At 33.9% G+C, this 13,300-nt stretch overlaps 1 protein-coding gene across 1 annotated transcript in view; it reads left to right on the forward strand.

Moving 5' to 3' along the window:
• The window catches only part of LOC138310193 (uncharacterized), a 59,076-nt gene that overhangs the window by 45,538 nt on the left and 238 nt on the right, over positions 1–13,300 (forward strand). The window contains exons 4-5 of the mRNA XM_069251311.1: positions 13,108–13,140; positions 13,272–13,288. Of these exons, the coding sequence (XP_069107412.1) occupies positions 13,108–13,140; positions 13,272–13,288 (50 nt within the window). The remainder of the gene's footprint in view (positions 1–13,107; positions 13,141–13,271; positions 13,289–13,300) is intronic.

A 13,300-nucleotide genomic window follows, 5' to 3' on the forward strand; every position in this document is an offset into this window, starting at 1 on the left:
CGTTAATAAGCGTGCCTCGTTATATATAGCTATTGATTGGATTGACAGTGAAATGAGTACAAATCTATTAAGTTTACCACTCTCAGAAGATAATGACTGAATTGCAAAAGGACGTGACTGAATTGCAAAAGGACGTGACTGAATTGCAAAAGGACGTGACTGAATTGCAAAAGGACGTGACTGAATTGCAAAAGGACGTGACTGAATTGCAAAAGGACGTGACTGAATTGCAAAAGGATGTGACTGAATTGCAAAAGGATGTGAGGATTTAGGAGTAGGTTAACATAAGTTATCATTATTGGTTTGATGATATCTGCAGTTGTATGAATCAGGCAGGGCAGTATGTTATTGTACAAGAATTCAGTATCTTATACCAGTTACTAATGCTCGCATTTCATTTCTCTCAAGTCACATTGTTCTATCCTATAAGATCTTGAGGTCAATTTTGGATCTTGGATATCGTAGTATCAATATTAGTGCTCAATGAGTTAAGATTAGCAAGGGAAAAATAACGTTTCTAATATCAATTAATACATTTAAGTTGGGCTAATATCACTTAAAACTCTGTAAATTAGACTTATAATTGTAAAATGATTGTAAATATAAATCTAGATCAGACTGACAATATTGTTCTTTGAAAGTATAGCTTCCTATACATGGAAATCAGTTGGAATTATAACTAAATCAAAATCATTATAAAGCTTGAAAAAATTGAGATATTGGTGACCACAGAGACTGGATTTTATTGTGAGTGTATAAAATTGTATAAAAAGTTCTTTTAACAAACATGTTCCGGATCTTGTGATTTTTTTTTATTTAACTTTGAAGACTAAATAGGACATGTGGAGATTATGTAACAAATGTGGTAGCCATTTATTTAGTGGTCTGTATTTGAATAGATTTATTAGAACCAGGAAATAGTGTTAATTTGGTCCGGGATCATGTTACTGCCAGATCGGATACATTGTATTGGTCGGATTGGTTTGGGCGATCAAGCTTATCTTACAAACATTGGACTTATTTTTTAATTGGCACAGCAAACTTTGCAAACAGCTAGTATATTCATGTGGAGAATATTTGCAAATTTGATAAAAAAGAAATAGCTTAAAGCCTACAAAAATTTAACCTAAGCTTGATATAAATTAGGCCATTGGGTTAATCCATTGAGTTGTTTTAAAATTTTCAAAAGTGAAGAATAAAATCTTAAAGAATTCTTAAAAGTTAAGGAAAATTAAGGGCCCTGTTGTAATTCTGTCGTCTAGGAGCTCGTCCCATTTATACACTGTTCTATAATCTACTGTGATATAGTAAGTGAGGATATGTCCCGCAGGTATTTTTAGTTTTTCTTGTCATCGATTTCTAATTAACAGATAGTCTTGGGGTCTATATTGATTTGAATGTGTTTATATCTAGATGTTTAACATTTCCTTGGCCTTAATTGTTTCGTCATGATCAGAGATTAAAAATGTAATTAATAGAAACTAATCATTAATGCCTGATGACCTTAAAGGTGAAAGTTTATTTGTTTTATAGATCTGAGAAAACATGAAAGGATTCGTGTTGTGTTAGGATGGTGATGGAGCGGTAACTTGGGTCAGAGTTTAAATTCATTAGAATCAAAAGTTTGATGACTGTAACATGGTTATAATGATAGCTGAAATCAGTCGGTTTTTGAGGATAAAACTACCGTGTATTGGATAAAATCCTGATCATGACTAGAATGTTAAGACAATGTTATTGTTTAGACAATTTGTGGACAGCTATGTAATATAAGCTAGTTAACAAGATCTATCTCCTCCACTACAACAATGGTGACAAACAACACACACATTTTGTGATGGATCATTACTGGCTATAGTGTGCATTAACAGGTTTATATAGGTGCAATATTAACTGTGGAGTTAAAAGTTTTCTGTGTGACACTATACCGTGTGTAATACATCAATAACGAGTCACTATGGTAGAAAATGTCCAGGAATCATCTCCATCACTGCCAGAAATCGAAATCATCTTGGAAGACTTCGCAGGTAACTGAATTTTTTTTCTGAGTTATAAATATAGAGCTAAAAATAAAAAAAAAGAAAAGCAATGTGCCTATCATTAATTACAGATGATTAGAGATTTTCTGTGAGTAGAAGTTGATAAGAGATTTTCTGTGAGTAGAAGTTGATTAGAGATTTTCTGTGAGTAGAAGTTGATTAGAGATTTTCTGTGAGTTGAAGTTGAGTAGAAGTTGATTAGAGATTTTCTGTGAGTAGAAGTTGATTAGAGATTTTCTGTGAGTAGAAGTTGATTAGAGATTTTCTGTGAGTAGAAGTTGATTAGAGATTTTCTGTGAGTAGAAGTTGATTAGAGATTTTCTGTGAGTAGAAGTTGATTAGAGATTTTCTGTGAGTAGAAGCTGATTAGAGATTTTCTGTGAGTAGAAGTTGATAAGAGATTTTCTGTGAGTAGAAGTTGATTAGAGATTTTCTGTGAGTGATTAGAGATTTTCTGTGAGTAGAAGCTGATTAGAGATTTTCTGTGAGTAGAAGTTGATAAGAGATTTTCTGTGAGTAGAAGTTGATTAGAGATTTTCTGTGAGTAGAAGTTGATTAGAGATTTTCTGTGAGTAGAAGTTGATTAGAGATTTTCTGTGAGTAGAAGTTGATTAGAGATTTTCTGTGAGTAGAAGTTGATTAGAGATTTTCTGTGAGTAGAAGTTGATTAGAGATTTTCTGTGAGTAGAAGCTAATTAGAGATTTTCTTTGAGTAGAAGTTGATTAGAGATTTTCTGTGAGTAGAAGTTGATTAGAGATTTTCTGTGAGTAGAAGTTGATTAGAGATTTTCTGTGAGTAGAAGTTGATTAGAGATTTTCTGTGAGTAGAAGTTGATTAGAGATTTTCTGTGAGTAGAAGTTGATTAGTGATTTTCTGTGAGTAGAAGTTGATTAGAGATTTTCTGTGAGTAGAAGTTGATTAGAGATTTTCTGTGAGTAGAAGTTGACACATGTTACAATATCAATTCAAATAAAAAATGGTGAAATAGTTAAAAGCTGCATAGTGAGAGCTGTGCAATTGTTTTCCTAGTCCAGAATGTTTTTGTTTACAGACGTAAACATTGGCGACTTATTGAGGAACAGTTTAATCTGCATGTTTACAAAATCACAAGTTCATGAACTCGGTCTACAAGCTCTAAAAGACTGAATGTATTCACCTTTAACAAGCTTATAGATTAACCTGACAGTGGTTTAGTATTAATTATTAAGAGCATTCAATCTCCTCTCTATATATTGTGTGTTATGGGTTTATTTCTAATCAGTCATACGTCATAATAGAGATATCAACAAAAGTTTAAATGTTATAGTACTATTGCCCTTCTGTTTACAAACCTATATAGCTTAAAACATATGTTAGGAGGCATACAGCTGCTTTTAGGGTAAACATTTCTAATCAAAAAGTTGATTGTGAAAAAGTATGTTCAATGTTAAATATACTTTTAGCTCATCATTAACAAATTTTTAATATACAAGTTAAAAATTTAAGCTATAATTTGTATTTACTTAGAGTAAAATATTGTGTAATTAGATTAAAGATGCTCCACCGCTGACAAATAGTATTTTTTCACTATCAAGAACAACAACAGACGATTTAGTATTTTTCTTCAGTTACAAAAGTTACTTACTTTACACCATTACCACTGTTGAAAAGTTTGAGCTTCTAATTTTACTTTAAGTTAAAACTATGAAAAATAATTAATTGCATCCCGAAAAAATTTGGTGCCACTATATCCTATATAGAATGAAGTACTGATTGCTCACGCACAAAAGGCAAAATAAATTAATTTATATTATTTTTTGTGTTAATTAGACATATACATACACGATTAAACGTCAATTATTGTTCAAATGATGAATATCATTTATGTCCTGTCGGCGGTGGAGCATCTTTAAGGATTGATTTTGAATACAAATTGATTAAAAGATTTGTTCAAAAACCGAAATGCTGAACGTATTGGTTTTAAATATCACATGGATACATAGCTTGGATAATATGTAGATATATAGGCATATTAAGGAGGTTGATTTTTTCAGAGAAACTAATATTGTCACTTGACCCCTAAAGATGTCAATTGAAAGTTTAAAAATGATATAATGTCTATGAAAATTGGTATACAAGGATTTTTATAGGACAATGAATATGATGACCGATTTTAGATTTTAATGATATATGACTTAGTTTCATCACCAGGTCTGTCTGTTTCTGATGGATGTGAAGAGGCCTTGTGTGATATATATAGGAATACTGACTTGAGTCTTCAGTGTTAACTCCTCCGTACAATGTAGGGATGACAAACATTGAAGTGATTCAGATAATCACTTTGTAAACATTTTGGTGATGTAGATCAATACTTTATATAACATGGGCGATATGAATCATATGATGTAGGTGTAGATACGGATTGTACTGTACGTATATACCATGAAGAACAAGATCTGTATGTATTATCTGCTGTTACTAATTACTATAGGGTGTTGATTTCTTGTCTGTATGATCTTTGTTTAATCGTAATGAATATAAATCACTGGGTTTTATGTTAGAAATTAGATTTCAAGCAGAATCTCCTTCCCTCTGTGTAAATATTATGCTTATGGAGTTTGTTCAAATACCTATTGACTATGATTCCATCTTTGAATGTTTTGCAAACACATCATTTTTATGATTAATTCATATTAAATAAAGACAAACTGAATTCCTTACACTACTTAGTAAAATAAAGACTGTTTAGCTAGAGAAAAAAAAAGGTTTTGAATGTTTAAAACAATTTATTTGAAAGTCATGTAAATATTAGTTCCAATTGTAATTCACTGCTAGGGTAAATTATGGAGCCTCCCGCAAAGAAGCTTATGGAGTTTTAAATATACCTGTTATGATATTATGTCACTGTGTTTATCAATGCAATTTTATCATAAGATATCTCTTGATCATCTTGAGTCCTGTTATATATATCTGTACCACATATCTGTACACGACAGATATTAAAATCTGTCGTCACTATCAAGTCTGATGATCCCTTTAGCCCTCTTACTAAAATCAACAATATCTTTTTAAATCGTTTAATTTTATTCACAATCTCCCCTTTCCTGAAGAGATTTTAGTTGATCATTTCATTATAAACTTCTCCATTTCTCTCTGTATCTGATTAGTATTATGTCAAGGTTACAGATCAGACTCGATATCAATTCATACGGAGTTGATGACTTTTTAAAATTTATCTTGAATTGAATGTCACACTAATCCCTGACTAGCTACATTATCATACGACCTGATTTGACCGACTCATATGGTGATATTAATCCAACTATCTTTGTATGTGTTATGTCATAATGTCAATGGTGATGCTGCAGTTTTAAGATGACATTAGTTCACACACAATTATCTTGTAGCAGTGATCATACAAAAAAAAAAGATGTTCAAAGTGTTTAATAGTAATTCTTGTTAATGCAGTGTACAGTAGGAGTTACTTCCCTTTTATTATTGTTAGTATCAACTTGTTATTTTTCTTGCGTATCAGGCAAAATATTATTATACAGTCATATCTCCCTATATAGGGCAAAATATTATTATACAGTCATATCTCCCTATATAGACACCACCCACTTAGCTCTTTCTACACAGAGCAAATGGTGCTGATAAAAATTTGACCATTAAACAATAATCATCTGAGACATTCTCACACTATTAGACTCAAGTTATTGATGTTTGATAGGGCTAGAGATGGTTGTATGCATTACACCTGTTAAACATATAACTTGTCACAGATGTTAAATACTGTGTTGATGCCTAGTGACAGAGTTATATAGTTCATATTGAGGACAACGTTACTAGAAATTGATTTCTTTCTCAGTGAACACTGCATGATATATTTATAATTCTATGGAAAATTTGAAATTTCTGACAAGTCACTTTAAATGTTATCCAAGTCTTCAGTCCAGAATTTATACTTCTTTATCCCTTCATTCCTTTATTTAAGATTTAAAAGTTTTGTCAGATCTCCTTACTTCTAAATACTTCTTGAGAGTGATAATACATGTAGTTGTTGCTTAATATTTTTGTTATTAAATCTTATTTTAATTAATCTCTTTTGAAAAAAATGGAAATCTTAAAACATCATAACTAGAAGTTAAGTAGTTAGGTAGATAATGTGTTATTGGGGTACAGTTGGATATTGATTCAGTTGTCCTGGAATATATAGTTAAATACCACCAGCATCAACTGTAAAATCAACTGTCATGACTACTAACCCCTGAAAATTCAGAATGAACTCTTCCAGACTTTGAATCAGAGAGTTCAATTGCATCTCCAGGGGGGAATGAGTTTATAACAAAATCATGTTGGTGAACCTGCAGTTGGTCATGTACCCATATGTTCAGGCTAAAATCATGTTGGTGAACCTGCAGTTGGTCATGTACCCGTATGTTCAGGCTAAAATCATGTTGGTGAACCTGCAGTTGGTCATGTACCCGTATGTTCAGGCTAAAATCATGTTGGTGAACCTGTAGTTGGTCATGTACCCGTATGTTTAGGCTAAAATCATGTTGGTGAACCTGCAGTTGGTCATGTACCCGTATGTTCAGGCTAAAATCATGTTGGTGAACCTGCAGTTGGTCATGTACCCGTATGTTCAGGCTAAAATCATGTTGGTGAACCTACAGTTGGTCATGTACCCGTATGTTCAGGCTAAAATCATGTTGGTGAACCTACAGTTGGTCATGTACCCGTATGTTCAGGCTAAAATCATGTTGGTGAACCTGCAGTTGGTCATGTACCCGTATGTTCAGGCTAAAATCATGTTGGTGAACCTACAGTTGGTCATGTACCCGTATGTTCAGGCTAAAATCATGTTGGTGAACCTACAGTTGGTCATGCATTTACCTGTATGTTCAGGCTAAAATCATGTTGGTGAACCTACAGTTGGTCATGTACCTGTATGTTCAGGCTAAAATCATGTTGGTGAACCTGCAGTTGGTCACGCACCTGTAAATTCAGGCCTGTTACTAGGATGTTGAATAATTTAATAAATATGTAGATAAGTCAAATTTGAATGGCTGTACACATGACAATGAGGACGTGCTGGCTGGGCATGTTTCTACAGTCATATACCTGGCACCCCTCCCTGAAGAAGGGAGAATTGCAGTAATAATTGGCTTGGTATTGATTGTTATCCCGCATACTGTTTTGGAAGTTGGAGGAGTCTGTTGATTGGTCTGTAAATAGGTTAATTACAAGACAATGAAGACTCCGTGTGAGATTGTTATGTTTTGTTTACCATTATGTAGCAGCATTGTGTGAAGATTTTGTCTGAATCAGCTGTGTGTTTGAACTGTCTCGCTGTCTAATGGGGATATTTGGGACGACAGCAGCTGAGCCTCATCACAGTGCTTAGGTTACCAGATGATGGCTGACTTAGGATTCGGGACGACAGCAGCTGAGCCTCATCACAGTGCTTAGGTTACCAGATGATGGCTGACTTAGGATTCATCATGTCATCTTTACCATTGATTGACTAATAATGATTAGATCCCGGCTTTTCTGTAACATTTATGTCGGGATTATAACATACATCCCTGGGTGAGACAGATTACAAGTGTGCTTTCGTTATCTCAAGTAGCTTGAGGAAATGTCAGCAGGAGTTTTTGTTGGTTTTTTTTCCTTTCGTGGATATTGACTTTAATAACATAGTGAAGTCTTTGATAAAACTCTTGAAGGATTTGACATTTGTCAACTCACAGGGATTAAATTTACAAGCTACAGATCTGATATTCGTGACAGATGTGATCATGCTGAGGATAAGCGAACACATGAAAAAAAATGAATGTTAAGAAATAAAAAAACCGAAAAAACTTTGATTTCGACACAATTGCAAACTTTAACACTGAAATCTTAATTTAATTTGTCTACTGTTCTGGATCGTGAGCAGCTAAGCATTCATACCATGATCAGTGAAAGATTTCTGAAGGATAGATTCTCCTGATCAAAAAAGGAAATAATTAAGTTATTATTTGAAATATTTAAAGAAATGGAATCCAGTGATTGGGGCTAAAACCTCATAAATGATGTGAATTATTATTTGAAATATTTAAAGAAATGGAATCCAGTGATTGGGGCTAAAACCTCATAAATGATGTGAATTTTAAGGCGCAGTGTGCAGCCTAAATGTCAGCTTTATCCACAGTCTATTTGTGATCTAATGCAAGAAAGTAACAGCCTGGCCTTTTATACAGCATCGAACGACAGATAAATAAAATATTAACTAATATACGTCGTCATTTGGACCATGATTCAGCAATGACCTGAATTAGTTCACACTAAGTCAAACCAACACCAGATATATGCATTTGTTTACATTCTGTTTTTTCATTTGACAAAACAAATGGACTGCAAGGTAATCCAGCAAATTTGTTGACACTAAAATACCTCGGATACGTCAGGTAAAAAAGGTGGGCGTGCACACTCCTGACATGATTGACACGGATCTCCATCGGTCTCGGCCGATATCTGTTTACAGTAGCGAAAGTAGCTCTGGATTACGTAACTATGGGGCCAGGCGATGGTCTAAAAGCCAAACTACTTATCAGCGAGGAGTGTGTATATAATACAGGAATAACTAGGGTGGCTCGCCATAATTACCTGGTACTCAGGTGAGGGAGAGCATTGTCTTACCTGGTACTCAAGTGAGGGGAGAGCATTGTCTTACCTGGTACTCAAGTGAGGGGAGAGCATTGTCTTACCTGGTACTCAAGTGAGGGGAGAGAGCATTGTCTTACCTGGTACTCAAGTGAGGGGAGAGCATTGTCTTACCTGGTACTCAAGTGAGGGGGAGAGCATTGTCTTACCTGGTACTCAAGTGAGGGGAGAGCATTGTCTTACCTGGTACTCAAGTGAGGGGAGAGCATTGTCTTACCTGGTACTCAGGTGAGGGGAGAGCATTGTCTTACCTGGTACTCAGGTGAGGGGAGAGCATTGTCTTCCATTACATGGAGCGCCAACCTGGCATTGAGATACACTGACGGAAGTTCGTTATTGACCGTCAGAAGTTTAAAAAAAATCCAATGTTGATATTCTATGCTGTTTTAATGATTTTGTATTTAAACAAAGTCTATAATGGACTGGCTGTGTTAAAGTGCCGACACTTTAAACCTATACAGTTATTGACATTGTCTCCTGTAGTTGGTCGTGTATATATAGACCTCTGTTGTTGTGCTGACAAATCTCTACCACTCTAGAGTTCCTTACTGGCTGGTAAAACAACAAGATGTTTTTATGAATGTTTGAAACAGATATTGATCCAAATAAGACTGTGTACAGAAGATGACATTTTGAAAACTGTTCTGAAAGGATCATCTGCTTGTGGTATTCTAGCAGTGAGATGTAGAACAGCTCCTGTGTGAATGTAAACAAAGTTTGATGCTGTATATGTTTTGGAGGTTGACAGTCTGTGAAATATTTTGTGGATTCTCATTAACCTACAAAGTCTACAGGTCACAATGTTTCATTTCTGGTTGCAATCTATAATTCATCGGTGAAATAATTGTCACAGTTACGAGAATCCACTGTTACGAGCCTCCGCTGTTACGGTGGGTACTGTGTCAGATCTCAGTCAATCGTATCCGTACATTTATACCATTGTATGCAATACTGTGCATCTCTGGTATATGGAAATGGGAGGTATTTCCCGAGAATCGATGTGGTTTTATATCTTTGAATACTTTCTGAGATAACTGTACATGTATTGGTTTAAAACTACTCTGGTGATTCTGTTGTTGATATACCAACTGCACAAGTGTAAACTGTGATGTGTGGCCTCTACGGAACATTACTGGATGTTACACCTGGGGACCTGATATTCAATTGAACACTCAATGATTAAAGTTTTTGCTATAAGACAATACTTTAGGGATTCATGGTGCTTCCCTGTTTGTGATGTGATATTGAGTTTGATCTGTGTAGAAGATGGATGAAAACCAGAATTTGATTTTACCTGTGCCAGATATTGTACAGAGTACACACAATAAGTTGTCTGTGGAGCCTCAGAATGAAGATGGACCTAAGGAACCAGGTATCACAGGTAACCAAAATCTCGTTAGTCCAGGTAACTGGAATATTGTTTGTAATCCTGTGAAAGATTTAACAACATCTTTTATTGATGGAAATGACAATCAGTACATTGTAATGAATGAAAATATTACTGACAACGACGATAAGCCCTCGGCATTGAATTCCGATGATGGACAATTTCAAATGTATGACCATTGCAGTTTAAATGATGTCCTGAGAACGAATGAGATGGAAGATAACGCTGAAGATGTTAAGGATGTACATGATCTATTTTGTATGGTGTTCACTTCAACACCTAAAAAAATGACGACTGAAAATCAAAAAGACAGAGTTGACTTGCCGACTTGTGCTGAACAGAAACAGCTCAAGTCCGGTCAACATTTCAAGCGACAAAAAATAAAAAAACATAGAAATGGTTCCACGGAAAATCAACGAAAATTGCCTTGTGATGGAATAAAGGTAATGAGTTCAGATCAGTTGTTAACGAATTTAAATTCAAACATGAGTATGAAGCCGTCTTATTGGAGTGATGGTGTTCATCCATACAGTGCAGGTATCAAAAACAAAAACAAACCTCCAAGGAGAAAGACTTGCAGGTTCCTGCTGGCTTCTCCAAAGAGAGGTCCTAAGTACAAACTACGTATACCTGTGTCTAATAACACAGAGACAAATGAATCAGAGAAAAGTTCAGAAAACGCTGAGGGTTTTAGACTTAAGGAATCGGGAGAATGTCTCAAATTTTGCCCAGGAGACGAGATGACAAGATCGCCATACCTTCTTGGGTCTGCATTGAGTCCTCGTAGACAATTCTTTAAATGTTGGAAAGACCGTGAAGTTTGTTTAGGTGATCTTGAGGAGTTCTACAATGACAGTAAGTGATCTAAATGTCATTAAATGGGGGAGGGGAAACAGAGTGAAAAAATGTCCTTTTTGTTCTGTCCTGTCCACACCCATATCCCGTTCTGCACACCTGGCAACTGTCTATGTGTAATTATTACACTTTACATGTCTAAAGTATTCTGTTGCACTTTTCCTAAAACACATGATGTTATATAATTGTCAAGTTTTCTCAATAATAAAAAGCACGACAAACTGTGAAAAATCAGTTAATGTCTGTTCGTTAGCCTTGGAAATGTTTGTCAATATATGGGTAGGCAATGATCCAGAGCTCTGATATAGCGTTGGCATTATGCTTCAGCATCATAATTGCATGAAGTCATATTTGAGAGGTGTAGAAAGTTCAGGTGAGAGTTTTCACTCATTCTAAGGTGGAGAAAAAATGAAGAATACATTCATTTAATTTAGTTGAATATTAATAAAAAAAAAAAAAAAATTACCCGAGTTTCAAGAATTATAATAAGTATAAAATTCAGTGTTGGCAGTTTGTCAGTTTGAGACTGAAGCAGCCTTACAATTTGTATTGATTGATTGGTATAACTTACACTGTATACATATGTACTGAAATCAATAGTTATTGTTCATTGTTGGGTGGAGTTAGAACGTGTTATTGGATACTCTGTACGTGTTACACTCAAACAGCTTTATCATACTAAATGTTTTACATCTACTGAAATTTTTATATGAAAACTGAGGTTTTTTGTTAAGTTTTTAATAATCTTATCTGTATGCACACACCAGATTGTTTTTCCAATCCAATTAAAAAAAATTAGGTTAAAAAAGAATACATTTTTAAATATTCAAAATTACATATTATTCAGATGGATAATGAGTGGCCAATGGGAAGACAACATCTTACTTGGCTAAGACATGTTGACATGTTCAGTGACTGACTATTTATCCCAATGTCTAGTTATCATTTTGTAACAGAGCATATGATTTGATACAAACATAATCACTGCCTCTGCCAGGATTCGAACTCGGGACCTCTGGGTTACTTGTCTGACGCTCAACCGATCGAACTAAAGAGAAGTTCTCTCTAGCTGAGCGGCTAGTATTCACCAGGGTTACAATTTTAATGAATATTCAGTTATTAAAGTGATATTACAACAGCTATTGATCTGAGAACATACACTGTCTACTTGTGTGTATGTGTACATCTGATGGAGTGTCTATATGTCTATACATGGCCTACACTGTCTACTTGTGTCTGATGGAGTGTCTATATGTCTATACAGGCATGGTTCACTAATTTACACACACTGATCATAAACCAGCTGTCTAAATATTATAAAGAAACATGAAATTATGTATTCACAAATACGTCTTACTAGCTAAGTGAGTTTGTGAAATAACATATTATTGAAACATATTAAGTGATTAATATAATATTTATTTATCTATTTATTTATTTGCTGAACTTTCAGTCCAATGTGCTGAGCGTGTGACACAAATGATAATAAACTGCTGTTTATTATTTATCTATTTGTTTATGTTATTTATTTTTTTATTTATTTATTTATTTATTAAATTTGTTTATTCATTTATTTTTCCAGTTCTATGAGTGAAGCATGTTACAACTATCGATTGATGATATACTGTTATTTATTTATTTATTTAATTTTCCTGTCCTATGTGCTTATTTATTTATTTAATTTTCCGTCCTATGTGCTGAGTGTATGTGACATATGATAAAAAATTGTTATTTATTTATTTATTCATTTATTTTTCCAGTTCTGTGTGCTGAGTGTGATACAGATGAATTGTTGTTTATCTATTTATTTATTTATTCGTTTATCTTTCCAGTTTTATGTGCTGAGCGTGTTACACAGATGATTTGTTGTTTATTTATTTATTTATTTATTTATTTATTCATTTATCGTTCCAGTTCTGTGTGCTGAGCATGTCACACAGATAAATTTTTATTTATTTATTTATTTATTTATTTATTTATTTATTTATTGGTTTATTTATTAATTCATTGGTTTATCTTTCCAGTTCTATGTGCTGAGCGTGTCACACAGATGAATTGTTATTTATTTATTTATTCATTTATTTATTTATTTATTTATTTATTTATTTATTTATTTATTTATTGGTTTATCGTTCCAGTTCTATGTGCCGAGCGTGTGACACAGATGAATTGTTATTTATTTATTTATTTATTTATTTATTTATTGGTTTATCGTTCCAGTTCTATGTGCCGAGCGTGTCACACAGATGATTTGTTGTTTATTTATTTATTTATTTATTTATTTATTGGTTTATCGTTCCAGTTCTATGTGCCGAGCGTGTGACACAGATG

This window comes from Argopecten irradians, chromosome 16 (genome assembly GCF_041381155.1).
Source record: "Argopecten irradians isolate NY chromosome 16, Ai_NY, whole genome shotgun sequence".
Classification (NCBI taxonomy): Eukaryota; Metazoa; Mollusca; class Bivalvia; order Pectinida; family Pectinidae; genus Argopecten; species Argopecten irradians.